This window comes from Cibotium barometz, chromosome 21 (genome assembly GCF_041138505.1).
Source record: "Cibotium barometz isolate CiBa-2024 chromosome 21, ASM4113850v1, whole genome shotgun sequence".
Lineage (NCBI taxonomy): Eukaryota > Viridiplantae > Streptophyta > Polypodiopsida > Cyatheales > Cibotiaceae > Cibotium > Cibotium barometz.
In genome coordinates, this window is record NC_141066.1 from 13,403,540 (window position 1) to 13,423,877 (window position 20,338).

General features: G+C 41.4%; 1 protein-coding gene and 1 pseudogene across 1 annotated transcript; one reads left to right on the top strand and one right to left on the bottom strand.

Annotated features, from left to right (window-relative positions):
- Window positions 1-1,737: 1,737 nt before the first annotated feature.
- Window positions 1,738-7,798, bottom strand: LOC147626868 (uncharacterized). The gene is made up of 6 exons (XM_086815390.1): window positions 7,340-7,798; window positions 6,957-7,092; window positions 6,422-6,525; window positions 6,085-6,256; window positions 5,856-5,987; window positions 1,738-5,588 (listed from the first exon to the last, which is right to left on the bottom strand). Exons 1-6 carry the CDS (start codon window positions 7,387-7,389, stop codon window positions 1,917-1,919), a joined length of 4,266 nt encoding a protein of 1,421 aa, XP_086671516.1. The 5' UTR covers window positions 7,390-7,798; the 3' UTR covers window positions 1,738-1,916.
- Window positions 7,799-8,082: 284 nt separating this feature from the next.
- LOC147626869 (uncharacterized) lies at window positions 8,083-9,483 on the top strand (annotated as a pseudogene).
- The last annotated feature ends 10,855 nt before the right edge of the window (window positions 9,484-20,338 follow it).

The following is a 20,338-nucleotide window of genomic DNA, read 5'->3' on the forward strand; positions in this document are numbered from 1 at the left end:
CCCCCCAGCTTTTTTATATATATACATATACAATAAAACTAACACAAGTTTATGTCTTACTTATCATCATGGACACATGTAATATAAAACGTTACAAATACAAAAAAAGGATAATTGCAATTCATGGTTGTAAATATCGTAGTTCCATTACAATACTTGGCGAAATTACACGTGTATGAGTCCAAAAAGGTCATATACAAAATAAAGCATAAATTATGAAAATCTATGGAGTTAAGGACTACACTGAGGGAGTCTACATCTCATGCATTTTAATTATTATTGTCCCTTGCAGCTCCACCCTCTTCTCTCACATTTTCATTACTTCTTACTTACACATTTGCACCATCATTTGTACTAACATGATCCTAAAACACAATAAAACTAACAAATCAGTTAAATTACAAAAACAAAGAGGTTATGGTCTTAGGAATGTACTTACTTGCCATGCTTGCCAAGAATGTCCTCTAGTAATAACAATCGATCCTTCGTCCTTGCATCCTTTCAAAGAGAGCTTCCAAACCCCGTTATAATGTCAAATCATATTTACTTGCCATGCTTGCCAAGAATGTCCTCTAGTAATAACAATCGATCCTTCGTCCTTGCATCCTTTCAAAGAGAGCTTCCAAACCCCGTTGTAATGTCAAATCATATTTATCTTACGTAAGGGAGTGGTCCACTACTTCAAGCTGCTATAGACATACAAACAAATGAGCATTGATTTTATGTTGTTATTTAAGGTAACCTTCTTTTCTTAAAAGATAAGTTACAGTTTAAGGCTAATATATACTTACAAAGATTGTTGGGATATCTACTCCCTTCACGTGTAACATTGTGTTGCAAGTTATTTGCCATCTATCCAAGAAGAAATATGAATACTTAAAACCCTTAGTACTCGAAAGCTACCAGCATGCATTGGAAGCTACTGACATGCCCAGGTAGCACCCGACATGGAAGCTACCAGCATGCCTAGGTAGCACCCGGCATGCATTGCAAGCTACCGGCATGATAATGTATAGACCTCATGCATGAGGCTTATGCATATGGCTAATGCATATGTCTCATGTATATGGCCACCTCTTGAGAGATGCATAGCTGTCTAAAGACTATACATAGAGGCTTATGGCTAATGCCTAAGCCTCATGCATAAGCTTTATACATGAGTTTTATGCATAAGCTTTATACATGAGGCTAATGCCTAAGCCTCATGCATAAGCTTTATACATGAGTTTTATGCATAAGGCTTTATGCACAAGTGTCATGCATGTGGCTTATTCATAAGCCTCATGCATAAAGCTTATGTATAAGCCGCATGCATGAGGCTTATGCATATGGCTAATGCATAAGTCTCATGCATGAGGCTTATGCACTAGCCTCATGCATAAGCTTTATGTCCTAGCCTCATGCAAGTCTCATGCATGAGGCTAAGACATATGGCCACCTCTTGAGAGAAGTATAGCTCTCAAAAAGCTATCCATAGAGGATGGAAAAAATAACAAAGCCTAATCTAAAAAGCCCTAAACTTACAAACCCTATAACATGTAAAAGCATAAGAGAAGAAATATACAAGAAAGAGATCTCTTATCTTGTGAGGCCTGGATGTGTTGAAAACTTACAAATCAAACCAAATTAGGAAAAAAAGTATTAATGAATTCTATTGTAAAAGTTTGCAAGTAAAATTCAAAATTTTGAAGTACCATTGTAATTGTTTGTAGGTTTTTTATGCATACCACCACCATAGTGCAATAAAAAATACTTTCCCAAGCTTATACATTCATTTCAAATTTCAAAAATCCTCTTTTCTCCGTGGCCCCTTTTATCCCACCACGTGTGTTTAAAAAGAGCTGATGATGATATAAAACTAAAAATATTAATAAAAAAAATTGGGTTTTCCACGTAGCATAAAAGTGAGGGGTCTATTAGGAGGGTGGCGCTTTAGCACGTTTCGCTCTGAGAAGTGCCTCGAAGTTTGCTGCCACGACGTCGATATTAGGAGGCCTCTGATTTGACTTTGGGGGGATGGCCGCAGTAGCGCCGGCGACGGTGGCGGCATCAGTGGAAGAGGTAGTGGCAGGAGGAGGAGCAGAGATTGAGGCGGCAAGCTTAGTGGCTGCAGGTGGTGGTGTAAGTGGTTTCTTGCAGGGTGGAGGAGGAGTAGTGGTGGAAGCAGGAGAAGCAGAGATCAAGGTTGCAAGTTTACTGGCTGCAGGTGGTGGAGTCAGAGGTTTCTTGGGGGGAGGAGCCGAGGCGAGGATGACAGGATCCGAGAAGGATGAAGCCAGCGCGGGGGAGGTAGACTGTGGCGGCGGTCTTGCTGGTGGCTGGGCTTTTGCGTCCAGCATTGCGGACGACCGCTTTGGGCTGAAGGCAGTAGCAGCCTCCTCGTCTGACAGGCTTTGCTGCCGCCGGCTAGCAGGAGGAGCAGAGATTGAGGTGGCAAGTTTACTGGCTGCAGGTGGTGGAGTCAGAGGTTTCTTGGGTGGGGGAGGAGTCGTGTCGAGGATGAAAGGATCAGAGAAGGATGGGGGGGAGGTAGACCGTGGTGGCAACGGTGGCGGCGGTCTGGCTGGTGGCTGGGATTTTGTGTCCAGATTTGAGGGCGGCCGCTTTGGGTTGAAGGCAGCAGCAGCCTCTTCTTCTGATAGGGTTCGCTGCTGCCGGCTAGACAGTGGACTTGATGGGGTCCTTGTGCTTATATCATCAACATGCACAAATGGCTTATACGCTGATGCCGGCGCCTGTTCCTCTTGGGGGCACCGCTGCTGCTGCCGGCCGGACAGTGGCCGTGGGGTGGTCCTCTTGCTCAGATCATCAACCTGCACAAATGGCTTGTAGGCTGATGCAGGCTCTTGCGCCTTGGTTTGAGTCATGAATGAGCTGGCATATCCACGCTCAGTGCCCCGTAGCTGGGCTGAGGACCTCTCAAAAGGTTGCAGCTTCTCCACCTTATGCTGCTGTGTAGGCTGAACATCATCATTCTCTTCAAGTGTCACCTGCTGTTGTTGAGCCAACCTAGTAGGAGACCTTGTAGCCATCTTACTCATGCTGTGGCTGCTGCTACTGCCTGCTGAATTGGCCCCCCAATTCTTCCCCTCAGCATAATCCTGAACCTCGGTACTCTCCTCGTGCGTCGCCTGCTGTCGTTGGACCAACCTTGTGGGAGATTTTGTGGTTCTGTTACTCATGAAATGACCTCCAGCAGTGGCTGATGTGGTTGAAATGGCATCCCAGTTTTGGAGTCGACCCTCCTCCAGAAGGTCTTGCTGTCGTTGTTGAGAGGCCCACTTTGCTGAACTCGAGGACTTGTCGCTCATGACATGGCCACTGTCTGCCAAGGACTGCACTGGCCTGGTCTCCCACTTCACCTTCTCAGTGTAATCCTCGTTCTCCTCCTGTTCCACTTGGTGTTGAGCCATCCTAGCAGGTGATTTTGTAGACCTTTTACTCTTGGCTTGGCTACTGCTGCCTCCAACTGCCACTGACATGGCTCCAACCACCTTCTCACCTTCATCCACCCTTTGGGGCTCCCTCCTTGACATCCTGCTCTTGGCATGGCCAGATGATGACAAGTGACCCCATGTCTCTCCAGTTGTCACCTGTTCATCATGATAACAATCATCATGTTGATCTTTGGCTAATTTTTTGGAGCTCCACCTTAGCTGATCTATGTGCTGAGATGTCATCTGATTCATGCTAGGCTGCTCATCGAAGCGGGGTTCAGGCTCAAAATAAGAGCTGGTGGAAGCCTTGAATGTGGATGATAATCCTAGTTTCTGGCTATAAATTCCATCAGAAAACATGCTCTTTTTCAAACCATCATCAAAAGAAAATGGGGTTTTATATGATTCTGGCCCTTCATCATTGATGGGGCTCTTATATAATTCTGAACCTTCTTCAGAAAATAGGCTTTGCTTATATGATCCCTGGCCAAAAATAGCCCTTCCTGCAACCTTGTCTTGCACATTACTCTTGTGCTTGCCATAGCCGTAACTAGGCACATTCTCCTCATCATAGCTTGCTTTCTCCTTAACAAAACTATGCCTCCTCCCTTCGTCGAACCTGGGCTTCTCTGCAGGCCTTCTATGGGTCTGCCTTGTAAAAAAGGAATCCAATTCCTCTTCCTCCTGATCCACCATTCCTCCAGCATTCTTTACTGACCCAGGCTTCGACATAAGCACCCGATTGATGCCCTCACCACCTCCTCTTTTCAACAAAACAGAATTAATCTCCTCATCATGTCGTGCTGCTGTTTTTGCAGGAAATGGGTTCACGTCCACATCCGCTGCTGCTAGCTTTGATGGTTGCTTCGCTTCATTCTTGGTCACATCCCATCTGTACCTCATGCCATTTATGTTGTCAGCATAGTCATCATCATCAACGACAGCTACTGCTGTCTTTGATGAATGCGTAGACCTCTCCTTGGTCACCTCCCATCTGTATCCCATAGCATCCATGCTGCCATCATCTTCATGATCATCAATTACTGCTGTCTTTGATGACTTCTCTTTGTTCCCATTCCAGCTGTACCCCATGGCACTGATGTTGTCATCTTCATGACCATGTCTTTGACTACCACTAGTTGCTTGCTTGCCTTGAATGTTCAGATTTGCTGTTGCTTTCATGTTTTCTAACCCAAAATTAGTGAGATCATCGAGCTCTGTTGAGATGGAGCCGGATCCGGCATACCGTCTTGTATAGGCAAGTAGAGCTAGGCGGGCAGCTTCAGCAGCAATGGCCTGGGCAGTGGTGGCAAAGTCATGATTGTTTTCAGGGGTAACAGGAATCATGCTGGAAGATGAACGAACTGCCTCTTGCAGAGTCTTTTCTAGAGCAGGCACACTACTCACATTACTGAGCTGCTCGCTCGCACTTTTGGATGGTTTCTTGAGATTCAAGCTGTTTTCCTTGCTAGCTCGAAAAGATGTCTGTTCAACATACATTCTGGCAGAAGAAGATGCCGCCTTCTGCATCTGTGATATGGGCAGACTATTCATCTCTTCCCTTGTACCCTCAGACGATGCCATTTTCACTTCATTGGCTCTGAAAGACCTCTCCTCAGCCAGCTTCTTCATGTTCAAGCTGTTCTCTCTACTTGCTCTGAGAGAATTCTCTGCAGCCAGATTCTTCTTACTCAGACTGTTCTCTCTACTTGCTCTGAAAGACCGCTCTTCAACCAACATCTTCTTACTCAGATACTTCTCTTGTGACAGTTCCTCCATGTTCTCTGTACTTGCTGTCAGAGAGTTGCCTTCATGTGAGCTCTCCATACTTGAGCTACTATCTCTGCTTGCTCTCAATGACTTCTGTCTAAGACTCGAGCGACATTCAACTCTCTCCTCATGGGCTTCTGCCTCATATTCTGTCACTCCTTTCAAACTGCCTGAAAGTCCTGCATTAGAGCTTGAAACCCTTTCATCCATGACTCCTTGAAAACTCTCTGAGGCTCTCACATTGACTCTTGCAGCCTCTTCCCCTAAAAATGAGCCATGTCTTGTGCCAAACCCTGATGAAGCAGGCTGAAGCCTACTCCTTGCATTTGTGGCCGACATAGCCCAATCTACTTTTGCCTCTACACTTTGACTAGATCCATCCTGGAAAGCAACAGTTAAGTACATTCAGCCACACTTGCCTAGCTTATCTCAATGGCGAAATCAGCTCAATCATTAATCCAAGCAAGGGCCTTTACACACCATTCTTCACCCTATTAGCATGTGCAGATCATGGCCATGGATGGGGGAGATGGATAGGCAGCTTTGCATCTAGTACCCATCCATGACAAACTGGGGGATGATTTATAAACACCACGGTTTATGACATCAATAACATCAGAAAACAAACAGATCAAGGTTCCCCCTCACCAGCAAATCTTTAGCAGGCCCCATTGAAACATCCCTGGGTGTCCATTCTATGTTGTTTTCCACACATATCTCCTTCACTAGCTTCAGTTTCATCTGCCCACTTGCTGGGCGTGTTGACAAATTCTCAATAATCTGTAACAGCATACTAAACATAAATTAGTGGATTAACTAAGAAAATTTAGTAAGTGTTAATCCCATGGTGTAAGCAATATGTAAGAGGAATATCTACCTGTCTATTAACACCACACTCTGGTCTTAACTCAGCAGCAGCGGCTGCAAATTCTTTCCCATACTTTGCTGTGAACATGTCCTTGATCTCAGTCAATTCTCCTAGCTCCACACACCGCGGTGCAGCAAAGATTAAGCTTGCAATGGGTTCTTTCATGTCAAGGGGACAATTCCTGATCAATATGTTAAGCAATGCAATTAAGTAAAACTGAAGATAAATGATGCATGGCTAATTACACAAAGTTAAGCACAGGAGATGATGCAAGAGGAATTGATTTGTGTAAGATTCAGAGATTAATGTCTTCAATAACAGATTCAGTAGTAGCTGTGCAAATCACCTTTGTGTCTCAATGATAGGAAATCGGCTGATAATGGAGCTACAAAATTGGTCAATTAGATCATAAGCTGCCACCATGTTCTCCTTCCTGATAAGAGTGTCAGCCTGCAAGAGAGATGACTATATCATAGTAGATGGGCACATCATTGTATATTTGCTCATTAATGAGCATGCTAAAGGGTTAGAATGAAGGGTAAGCACAATAATTATATACTTAGTGTAAAAGGATACAACGTGCTGTGTATCAACAATCACAAGTAAGATCTTTCACAACAGAAAACTTGCCATTAATGATGAGCATACTTTGAGCTAAATGAAGATAAATTACATCGTTGCTATTACAATAAGCATAATCAATTAGCTAAACCAAGATCGATTTACTTTCTCCAATCATTTCAATATTATTACCTTAATTAGCATGCTTTAATAAATTACATCAATAAGATTACCCATTAATGATCATAATTTGCCATCAATAAAGGGCACTACATTCAATCTCAATAATTAGCCCATTATTGCAGAGATGTTAGCTTTACCTTGGTAGTGTAAAAATGTGCGTCCTGCCCTGATTTGAGGAGTTGGGCGATCTCTCTGCGCATTTGCTTGGCTGTGATGCTCTTTTTGTTTCTTAATAGTTTGATCCGTGAAGCTGTGAGCTTAAGGAGAGTTAAGCTGTTAAAAACCATCAAAGCACAGAAAATAAAAGGGAGGTATGAGTAAACAACCTACTGTAATCAATGCATAATCCCACATTATTAATTAGAGCAAGCAAGCTACATCATCTCAGATCAATAATAACAGCAAGCATGCGTCTGGTCGATGCATCATATTTAAGGTAAACACAGTTTAATCATGGCTAATCTCAGATCACTTCGAACAGAAAGCTATGAAAAGAGCAGAATGATTAAGCACGACGTACCATTTGGCTGCTAGGAAACCTTTCAAGAGGGCATCAATTTTTCGACCCATTTGTGTAGGATTGGCGGGATGAATTGCTCTAGGAAGTGAAGAATCAATAGAAATTGATGGGATAAAGGTTAAGGAGAAGGTAATGGGCAATTAATTTAAGTGATGGAGGGGTGATTAATGAGGAAATGAGCAGGCGGATCTGTAGAGAGAGAGAGAGAGAGAGAGAGAAGTGTGAGAGAGGGTAGTGTGAGAGGGAGAGAAGACCTGCTTGGGCGATGGGCAAGGAGGACAATCCGTGTAGATTCACCGGTACAAGCTGGCCATGTTAAGGCTGCCGGTCCATGTTCAGGTTTGAAGCTATCTAATGGTCAAAAAGTGTGTGTGTGTGTTTGAGTGCGTGTGTGTGAGAGAGGGAGAGAGAGAGGTATGCCAGGAGCACAAACTCAGGCTTTTTCCTCATTGTCAATGTGCACAATGACCCAACGTGAGTATTCATAAATGTGTTCTCAATGTTGTTTTTTAAAACCAGCATGGTAGCCTACACAAAAGCAAGTATCCATAGAAGACCATATGTGGCTACCCAAATATAGCCAAAAGTTATTTTTATAAAGATTATAAATTGGGTAGCCTAAGATGCTTGCACAAAAGCAAGTATCCATAGAAGACCATATGTGGCTACCCAAATATAGCCAAAAGTTATTTTTATAAAGATTAAAAATAGATTTGCATCCGCTTCGATTTCCCTTTGCTGCCATGCAGATCTTCGTCAAGTCCCTCACCGGCAAGACCATCACCTTGGAGGACACCATCAACAATGTTAAGACTAAAATCCAATACAAGGTGGACATCCTGCCCGACCAGCAGCGGCTAACCTTCGCACCGGAAAGCAACTCGAAGATGGCCGAAGCCATACCTTGGAGGTAGAGAGCTCCAAGACCATCGACAATGTCACAACCAAGCTATAAGCAGTCGCTTGTGAGATGACGAACCTGTGTGTGCAGCCCGACCTGTAGCACACGCCATCAACCCGTGTAAAAGATGAGTTCGGCCACGCTTAGAAGCACAATAGCGAGTCGATTGTGAGTAAGGTGTAGCCCGATTGCAGCCCCCATCTACGTGATGGTGGTGACGGCGGTTTACTATAGCCAGTTGCATTGCACATGAGCATCCATGGCTCATGCATAAGGAGGGCATCCCGCCCGACCAGTAGCAGCAAATCTTTGCCGAAAAGCACCTCAAAGATGGTTGAACCCTAGAGACTACAACAGTCTATCCTCCACCTTGTCTTGTGTCTTTGTGGAGGTATGTAGATCTTCGTCAAAACCTTAACCGGTAAGAACATACCACGACCAAGCTATAAGCAGTCACCTGTGAGCGACGCGATGAAGAATCTACGTGTGCACCTGTAGCGCACGCCATCACCTTCCATGACTTCATCAAGGAGGAACTTAAGAGAATATGCAAATCTCTTGACTCATACCTAAGCTCTGTTTGAAACATCATCGGGACATGATGATGTTGCAATATAATAACGGTGCGCCCTGATATTATAGTAGGGTAGAGGTGCATACTTTCATCGGTGTGTAGAATATGAGTTCAGCCATGCAGTTAAGAAAAATGGTAAATCAAACCTTTGTCCAAAACTTGTTTTCACAGAAACTATACCATCGTATCCCAGCTAGGATAAGATCTGCGATGCAGATAAGATCCAAGACAAGGAAGGTATCCTGCCTGACTAGCAAAATCTTATCTTTGTCGGAAAGCAATTGGAGACCACCGCGCCCTCACTGATTACAACATCCAGAAGAAGCCTGGTGCTCCGCTTGCGTGTAAGTATATAGATCTTTATGAAAACCATTACTGGAAAGACCATAACCTTGGACATTGAGAGCTCAAACACCATTGACAATGTGAAAGCAAAGATCTAGGATCCCGCCCAACCAGCAAAGGATGATTTTCGACGGAGAGCATCTAGAAGATGGTCGCACCCTTGCTGATTATAACATTGAGGAGGAGTCCACCCTTGACATGGTCCTCCGTCTCTGCATGGAGGCCAATGATAGGGTTGCCGCTGTTGCCTTTCTAGAGATCCAAGGTTTCTTTATGTTAGCACTTTATAGGTTTCCTATTTTGTGTAGTGGCCTATGTATATGATCTGCAGTACTACTACTTCTGTCATGCATTTGGAACATGTATGAGTTGTGCTTGATCACCACGATATTATGGAGATGTATTGTTAATGTCTCCTCCATTAGACACACAGATTTCTCCAAGTACTCTCTCTCTCTCTCTCTCTCTCACACACACACACACACAATCATCATCATCATCATCATCATCCAAACCAAGTGCACTCCATGCTTTGAAGCTTGCAAAACAAGATTGTTTTCTTTTTAATTCTTTTACCGTGTTTTGTGTGAGTGCTTGGGTAGCATACTTCATGTAGTGTAGAGCATATTTAAAATGCTCGAATGACTATGAATTTGAAATCATACTTGGAAGCAATTCTAGACTAACATCCATAATCAATGAGCTTGAAAAGAGATATATACATCTCAAACTCTAGGATTACCTTGAGGCTACTTGCTGCCTTCTCACAGTTTTCTCTATGTAGAGACCGTGACAGAAATAGCAAATTGTTTCGGCCATAACTCTTTGATTAAAACTCAAAATATAGTCATATAGCCAGTCAAAAGAACGGGAAGACATCTGGTCTACAAGCTACCATAGGAAGAATAGGCAAAAACATCTGTATATAGCCATAAACGCGCCATCTTTAGAAACGCGTTGTTTTTTCACATTTTTAGTATGCATGGACTCTAAATATGTAAAAGCACTCTAAATATGACCTCTTATCATCTAAATTCAAATTTCTATGTTTGGAGATACTTATCTCTTAATAGAACTATTCTTGTCTTCTTATTTCTTTTAGGATTTTTGGAGTTAATATTTTTATTCTAACACTTTTCTAATGTTTCTAGCCTTATTGTCTCACTCTTCTCTAAGTACACTCTCTTTCCTTATTATTGAAATCTATATTAAGAGAGACACATACATACGTGGCTTGGGAGAGACCTTACAGACTTTAGATCCAACTGATTATGGGGTTCTTTATAGTAGATAGGTCAGCCCCCCATAGAATCTTGGGATAAAGATCCCTTCTTCAGAACTCATTACCAGAGAATAATTAATTCATATTCTTAACATAATAATGGTCCATCATATTGGAAATTCCATCTGAACATTCCCCACGGGAATTTCAGTTATGTAGGTTCTCAATTTATCATTCCTTAATTAGGTCCATTGGGTCAAAGGTCAAACAGCAACAATCTGACAGCACAATCCACTAAGCTCATAGTGATCTGCTAAAAGTCATAATCGTCTTCCAGTTACTAACATCATCACTGGGATTCTACCCATTCATCCTCATTGTGGCTTTGTTCAACTTATCTTCTTTCAACCAGAATTCAGAAATCATCATCTTTCAATCAAAATCCAAATCAATTCATCAATTCTCAACAAGAATTCTAAAATCATATCAACTAGCATTCGAATTCATCATCTGGATAGCATTTTTGCTTATAATTTCAAGGTCTTAGATTTACTCGTATGTATTGCCAGTAAAGAGTTACAGTTATACTCACAGTATATACGGGTAATCATGGTCCTTGGAACTATAAGGTAAATACCATCATATCTAGGCCTCAAGCAAGTCGGGGATTGTAAGATTCCTTCCCATCCTTCGAGGTATATAGGAGTAAGAATCTCCCTTTCTGATCTTATAATTATTCCCTCTCTAAAATAAAAGAAAGTTTCTGTTTAAAAAAAGGAAGACCCTTTCCCTATAATACTTCTCAGGAGTCCCACCTGTTTTAAGGATTTAGAACATTGAGTTCAGAAGTGAGAATCGGTGTTTTGGATACCAAGGTTTTGGTTTTCATTCGAGTACGGCCCAAAAGAAGTTCTTTATCTCTTGGGAAGTATAAGAAGTTATCTCCCAGATATTGTGGGCCTTATATCTGAATTCAATGAAAGTAGGTGACTTAGCCTACGAACTTCTTTTATTCCCTCATCTCAAAGTTCTTAATGTATTTCATAGAAATATGTGTCAAACCCAAATCATAGAAAGATGGTAAAACTTCAGTGGCAAGTTACCGTTGGCTTCTAAGTTACGCTAGCTCCTTCCTTTATATAAGTCGTAACTTTTAACTGTCGCTCACAGTAATCTTACTTCCATCGATCTCCCTTCTTCTTAATCTCCTTCATGGCTTGGCAACAGGAATTAGTTTTATCCATGATGATTTCTCACCTTCAAGACGCAAGAGAGTCTGTGAAGAAAGATTTTATAGAACAGTATGAGCGCTCACTTTTCCCTCACTTGGGAACTTCTGTAGCGCAGACCAAATGGCAGACCTATCAAAGCATAACTAGGGTAACACCCTGGGGTCAGCAGCACTTTCGTAACAATGTCCATGGTTATTGAAGCTTTGGGTTTGGGTCCCCGATACTACTGCGTCATGAGATCAAGGCATCTTGGGTTTTCTGAGCAGGTCTTCTTACTGGCGTGTTTTCTTCCTCATGAGAAGATATGCCTTTATCCCGTTTTTGGCTTGCCTCTTAGAGGTCCTTTTGTTAGATCACCTCATACCACTGAGATAGGTGCAGCAATAACCAGCAGAATCATTCCCATAGATGAGTTACCCTATACTTGTGCAGCTTGTGAGTGCTGCTTTTGTGACCATATGATGGACGGGCTTATGGAAGTGTAAAGAGTTCTTCTATCTTTACTGTATAAGTTCCGAGAATGAATAAAGTTTAAATCTTGTTCTTATCTTGCTTTCTTTAAGACTATTCTTGGTGGTTAATCTTGATTAAATTTTTTCTCTAAGTCTCATATTCGTGCATCTTGCGAAATTATCCCAGTTTGCGAGATGAGGACATCTCGCATTTTTTAAGTGGGGTAGAATGTAAGATTCATCCCCCAACCCTTTTTGATGTCTAGCATATTCCCCTGTAATCAATTTCTTTTCTGAAATATAAGAGATCTTGTTTGTGGCTGTTTTAACCCAACACATTCCCATTTCTAGATACTCCATCATATGGTGCTAGAGGTGGTCGTGGATATGCACCTCAGAGAGGCAGAGGTAATCCTCGTGGTAGAGGACGTTGGCAAGGCCAACAAACATCTATGCAAGATGTGGAATGCCATTATTGTGGGAAATTTGGTCATATGGCAAGAGATTGTTTCCGCAAGCAAAATGATTTGAGAGGGGGAAGAGCACAACGTGGTGGTCATTATGGTGGAAATTATGCACAACATGGTGGAGGAAATTATGCATCAAGCAGTAATGATGGCACTGCAAATCACTTGTTTGCCATGAAACATGTTGTGGGATCAATGATGACAAATGCTGAGAATGATGATACTTGGTATATGGACTCTAGAGCATCAAACCATATGACTTGTCATGGTGAATGGTTTGAGCATATGAAGCCTATGGAAGTGAAAGGCTATGTGGAAACAGGAGATGATACTCAGCATGCCATTACACATGTTGGAAGTGTACCATTGGTTATGCACAATGGTCAAACAAAATCTATGTCAGATGTATTGTATGTGCCTTCTATCACAAAAAGCTTGGCCTCAGTTAGTCAAATGGTGGAACAGGGATTACGGGCTCGTTTCAACGAGCATGGTTGCTTCGTTGTTGAGGATTTTAAACATAGATATAGAGTCATTGCTAAAGGCAAGAAAGAAGGCAGGTTGTTTAAGCTCGATGCTGGAATTCGTGAGTTAAAATCAGCCATGTTCTCTAAAAGTAGAAATGTGGTACTACAGGACATTGATATGTGGCATAAGAGGATTGGACATGTCAATATACAAAGGTTAAAGAACATGTAGACAAGAGGCATTGTTAGTGGGCTGCCTAGATTCAAGTATGATGGGCATATGCATGTTTGTGAAGCCTGTCAGTTTGGAAAGCAGGCAAGGTTGCAGTTTCCTAGAGAAGGAAACATGAGTAGCAGGCCACTTGAGATACATAGCGATGTATGGGGTCCTGCACATAACCCATCTATCAAAGGCAGTTTATATTATGTGACATTCATAGATGATTTTAGCAGGATGACATGGATATACTTTCTCACAGAGAAGAGTGAAGTGTTGGAAAAGTTTATGGATTTCAAAGCTTTTGCAGAAAAGCAATATGGCTGTTGGATCAAATGTTTGAGGACAGATGGAGGTGGTGAATACACCTTAAAGGCTTTTGAGCATTTCTTGAGGAAGCATGGAATAAGAAGACAATTGACTTGCAGGTATACACCTCAGCAAAATGGTGTGGCTGAGAGAAATAATAGAGTCATATGTGAAGTGGCCAGGGCAATGCTCAATGAAAAGAGCATGCCAGATTATTATTGGGCAGAAGCATGTGCTACTGCAATGTATATACTGAACAAAACACCTACAGCAGCAGCCATTCATGGAAGTACGCCAGAGATGTGGCTTACAGGTTATAAGCCAGACATTGGACACCTCAAAGTATTTGGATGCATAGCTTATGTACATGTGCCTGATGAAAGAAGATGAAGTTGGATCCTAAGGCAGAAAAATGTGTGTTTGTTGGATATGCACAGGATCGAAAGGCATACAAATGTTACAACCCACAAACTAGACAACTGGTTATCTCACGAGATGTGGTGTTTAATGAGCTTGCTAGTTGGTACAAAGCAAAGGATGAGGGTGTCATTGAGTCACTTGAAGCAGATGTGCCTGTGAACTTGCCACAAGCAAGTTCTAGTTCTACTACTATGTCTGGGCCAGCAGCAGCAGAGGCTGAGAGTAGTACTGTACGTCCATGGTCAGGACTGTACGTCCATGGTCAGGACGGTTGAGGCATGAGAGTGTGAGCACTGGGAGTAGTGCTGTGGATAAAGGAAAGAAGAAGGTTGAAGACATTGGAATCACAGGTTATGAGTCGTCTAGTTTTCAGAGAGTTTGGATGAGGAGCTTGGCATACCTGTTTTATGCACACGTGGTGCTAGGCAGGATAGATATGTGCCACCACATGCTAGAGTTACAGGTGTTCAGAGTGATCCGCATGCATTGCAAAGATCACAAAGGGTCAGATATCCTGTACAGGTTGACATATCAAGATTTTGCTATGCATTATGCATATATGACATCTGTGGTGAAGCATGTAGAACCTACATGCTATACAGAAGCTATTGGAAAGCATGTATGGGAGAAAGCAATGGATGTTGAGATGGACGCATTGGTTCATAAATGACACATGGGATTTGGTTGCACTACCACAGGACAAAAATGTCATTGGTTGTAAATGGGTTTACAAAGTGAAGTGCAAGTCTGATGGTTCTATTGAGAGACATAAAGCAAGATTAGTAGCTAAGGGTTATGCACAAACCCAAGGCTTGGCAAAGATGATGAAACCTTTAGTCCAGTGGCAAAGATGGGAACCGTGAGAGTAATCATTGCTATGGCTGCAGCTAATGGTTGGGAAATGCGCATCACATGGATGTCAAAAATACATTTCTAAATGGAGATCTACAAGAAGAGGTTTATATGGCACAGCCAGAAGGGTATGTACACCCAAGATATCCCACTCATGTATGCAGATTGAAAAAGGCATTATATGGTTTGAAGTAAGCACCTCGTGCTTGGAGTGATAAGATGAGCAGATATCTTATCTCACTTGGATTTCAGATTTCTACAGTAGATTCTTCACTCTATGTGAAGAAGACTGAACATCGGATTGTTTTACTTGTCATCTATGTGGATGACTTGATTATCACAGGTGATCATGGTACAGATGTGATGCATGTCAAGAAAGCTTTGAGTGGGCAATTTGACGTAAAAGACCTTGGTGAGTTGAGATGCTTTCTTGGAATTGAAGTGATCAAAGACCATGCAGGTACATGGTTAGTACAGCGCCAATATGCATTGGATATGTTGGCAAAATATGGCATGACAGGGTGTAAGCCTATGAGTACACCTTTGGAGCAAAATGTGAAGTTGCGGGCTGATTATGGCGAGGAGTTGGATGATCCATCCATGTACAGAAAGATGGTTGGTAGTCTCATTTACATGACTATCACACGCCCAGATTTGAGTTATGTTGTGGGGCTAGTAAGCCAGTTTATGCAGAGCCCCAGAAAACCTCATTTAGATGCAGTGAGACGCATTATGCGATATGTTAAGACCACTGCACATTATGGTTTACTTTATGAGAGTGGTAAAAGCTTGGATGTGACATGGCTACACAGATGCTAATTGGGCAGGTAGCTCATATGACAGGAGGTCTACTAGTGGTTATGCTTTTACACTTGGAAGTGCCGTGGTGAGTTGGAGTAGCAAGAATCAATCTATAGTTGCTTTATCTAGTATAGAGGCTGAATACAGGGGTGCAGCCATTGCTACTTGTGAGGGAGTATGGTTAAAGAATCTCTTGGCAGATTTGGGTGAGCCTATCGATGGCAAAGTTGTCATTCATTATGACAACATGAGCAGTATACAGTTGGCAAAGAATCCAGTGTTTCATGCGAGGACCAAACACATAGAGGTCCATTATCATTTTGTTAGAGAGAAGGTGCTCGATGGTACAGTTGATCTACAGAGTTGATCTACAATATGTGAGGACTAAAGAGCAGGTGTGGCAGACATCTTTACAAAGCCACTTAGCAGGGAGAAGTTTGAGTACTTCCGTACTATGTTGGGAGTACATGGGATGAGCTTGAGGGAGAGTATTGAGAGCTTTGATATCCCAAGCTCATCTACATCTTCATCGGCAGTACATCATGAGCTTGAGAGGGACTGTTGAGATTCAAGCTCGATGTCAGTGTGAGCTAGCTATGCTATGTGCTGGCATGTTAGGTAGGAACATGTGTGAGAGATAAATGACCGCGTCCAGCTGGTCATAGTGTGTGGACATTAGCTAGGGTTAGATGTGTGTGGACACAACTCATAGGGTGTTGTGTGTATCATGGATTATGGCTTTATGCATTGAGTGAGAAGGGAGATGGCTTCCCTCTATGGTTAGGGTTTGCAATATACATTAGGGTTTGCTCCTGTGTGTGTGTCTCCTCTCCCTCTACCGTTCTTTCAACAAAGACGTGGAGATGTGGATAATTTTTTAACTCCTCTACACATTGCCAAGTTGACTTCTATACACAACGCCAAGTTGCCAATGATTTCTGCAAGAGAAAAAGAATATCCATTTTTATGTTGGGGGCCCAAGAGACTTGTTGACACCTAACTAACTAGACACCCTCATCCCTCTCTTACTTTGTCAGTCTTGAGAAGCTGGTAAAAGTTGCATCCCACCTTGACTCACGGGCTTAGGATATCTAAATTTTTTCTTAAATTTAATAGTCCTCATATTAAATGCATGTAGTGAAGGCCCATTTTTTAGTCATTCCCAAAACAGGGCTCACCTGCATAACCAACCAATTAGCTTATAAACCCTTAATCAATCAATATATTTATGTCCCCTTTTAAACCTTATAAGTATTCATCTCCCTTTTCAACCTCATAAGTATGTCCCCTTTAATCAATCAATATATTTATCTCCCCTTTAAACCTCGTAAGTATCATATTACATCTCATAAACCAAGGCCTTTGTATGAGAGTCCTTTTTTAGAGCTCTTTGAGAGAGTATGAAAGACATTCTACTATTTCAAAAGGTCCACAAGCTCAATATTTCATTTGCACAATTATGGCCATTCATTTAAATTCTCATCACCTTAAATGAAAGATAACATATTGGCACCAAGGATCAAAGTCACAAAGGCCTTGTTAGTTTTATGCCCTTGGGGTGTAATAGATAGATACATGCCATTAGGAGTGTATGAATTGGGTTCTAGATACACGTGCATCTTTCAGAGAGAGAGAGAGAGAGAGCAACAATGTCCACATTCTACAAGAATCTTGCCATTGCCAGATCATCTTTCACACACATATAAACATAACTCACACACGAAAAGTGGTAGGTGGACTAACCTTTCCAATTGTAGACTCACTATTCGTCAAAACCACCTCCGAGTGTGGGAGAGATAAATGTGTGCATAACTATATAGTGCAAGGCCTTTAAGTTTTAAGATCACTTCATAGACATATCACCACCATGTGCATCCCTTATCACACATGGCACCAATGTGCAAGCTCTATACCCCAAGGCCCACCTCAAGAGGGCGAGTCTAGATACAAGTGATTGGCTTAATGCACTAAGTTATATACCTCCGAGTGTGGGAGAGATAGATGTGTGCATAACTATATAGTGCAAGGCCTTTAAGTTTTAAGATCACTTCATAGACATATCACCACCATGTGCATCCCTTATCACACATGGCACCAGTGTGCAAGCTCTATACCCCAAGGCCCATCTCAAGAGGGCGAGTCTAGATACAAGTGATTGGCTTAATGCACTAAGTTATATACCCACCCCTTGTCTATATAGGACGTGGATGCTATTTTGATCCATAAACATAGAGAATAATTATCCAACTCTCTCAATATTCCAATTACTAATGTATGTAACACTCCCTTGGCTCATAGAGCATCAACCCATGTTGTATGCAACATACTTTCGTCCTTAAGTGTTCACCTTCATACCGGGTGAAGCTAGTTAAACAAATTGCTAACTTATGCGCAACACTCCCTTGGCTCATACAACATCATCAACCCATGTTGTATGCTAGAGGGATGTAACATACCTACTTGCTTTAGACTTATACTAATATTATATAACTGGCTAGGTTACCAAGATAAGTTCAGTATAATCGAGAGTATAATAGTCTCTGAATAGTACTTTTGACACCACCAATTGAAGACGTAACTATTTATCTATACTAAAGTTGGAAATAGAACATAACAAGGGTTAAAAACTAAAACTGGTTTTTTTTACATTGGTGTATTGAGTATACAATATTGTGAAAAACTGTATTGAATTGTACATTACATTACTATATTGAGTATACAATACTGTGAAAAATTGTATTGAATTGTACATTGCTATATTGAGTATACAATGCTCGGTGAATTACAGAGTGATTTTGATAAATCTTCATGCTAAACTTTAATTACCTCCCATTGACCTTTCTTACATGTTTCTTTTCCCTATGCTTATTTCTCCTTTTATCTTTTAGTATTTTCAGGAGTCCTTTCCTAGGCTTGCAAATCCTCCACTCATTCTTACCCCACTGATAGTTGTTGTGGATTCATCCTACTCCAATGCCTCTAGCTCGTGGCTTTAATCCACATACTCCTACTAGGTCTTCCAAGTCTTCATCTAAATCTTTTGGCCTTAATCCATGTCCTCTTGTTAGGTCTTCAAAGTCTTCATCTAGACCTTATGGCCTACTAGGTCTTTAAAGCCTTCATCTAGATCTTCTGGCCTTTAATCCACATCCTCCTGCTAGGTCTTCAAAGTCTTCATCTAGACCTTACACCCTAGGTGGGTTCACCTAAGAATATGTAAGTATAGCATGTGAGTTCAAATGAAGGGGTTTTTTAATTCAAAATTTTAAGGTAAATTTATAGAAATACATTTACAGAAGGGTTTTTTTATAGAAATACATTTACAGAAGGGTTTTTTTAATCGATTTTGAAAATAAAAACTCCATAAGATCATAAAGAAAAAGGGATCATTTTATTCATGAAAAATTCACATGTAAGGGGTTTTTTAAATACTTGATACATAGGGTTTCTTAGTAGTTCACCTTTGAGCTTACGGCCCCTTCTCTTTATCTCTTTCTCCCTCTTATCCCTCTCCTTTTCTTTTGTTTCATGCACAAGTGGTCCTTGTAGATCAAATCTCAGCTTGCTCTAGATCAATAAATGAAATAGACCTTTTTGCTTTAACCTAGGCTGAAATAGACCTTTCCTATTTCATCTTTGTCAAGGCCAATTGTTTTTGTATGTCCAATCTTTTCTGTCTTTCCAACCTTTGTACAAAAACTCATTGAGCCTATCTTTGAGCTCGTGCTCCAATTGCATGAATAGCTCTTAATTAAAGAAGATGCCTTCATCCTCGTTGTTGTTGGTCTTTATATCTCTTATGTTGATTATAGGTGCCACCTTATACTACAAATTTTGTAGGCTTGGCATGACTCATTGTGTTTTCCTCCTTTGATGTGTCGGTATTAACCACTCTGGTTAACATGGTCTCACGCTCACGCATCTTCTGTTGAGATATCGACCTCAACTCATGTAGATATGGATGACATGTTGAAAATACAAGTGAATAGGGTGTGTGTGGGAACAAGCTCTTGGATAGAGGCTGTAAAAGAGGAGATGTAATTGTGAAAGAACCTGTGAAAAGGTTAGAAGAATCTACTGGGAGAGAATAATGGGTAGCATGAGGGAATTTAGGAGTGTGGAGTTATTCTTGGAGATAATCAGGGAAAAGAGAAGAGGTGGAGAGAATCAGGCAAGAGGTGGAGATATTCTGGGAGTGAATCATGGAGAAATCAATGGGATTTGATGCTTGATGTAAACTCTATAAATTGAGGCATAGCCCTAATGAGAATTTGCTGGTTTTTGAGTATCCATGCCTACATTAATCTATCTACTAATTATTCACTAATTACATCTTAATTATTTCTTAATCACTTTGTTAATCATGTTGATTCTAGTGTTTGATCCACCATAGCTCATCATTTTGCTCAAATTTCAACATGGTATCAGAGCCATGCCTAGAATCAACCAGATTTATGAGCCCATTAGTGAATTAATCAGGATTAGTAGGTAATTAGCAAAAAAATCAGTTTTTAGTGAGTTTTTTATCTTCCCCTTCACCCCCAGCCAGTGGAGGGTCTCTAGCATCTAGCACACATCAAATTAGGGCAAAAGCTTCTAACCATACCTAGCTAAGCTCCTTGGCTTCAAGCCCATCAAGAAAACGCAGCAAACCGCCGGCGGATTCAGGAGAACTTCACGTTTTTTCCAGCGCAATTTTTTCTTACATTTTTGCAGATCTTGTGCTCATCAAGTCAAATT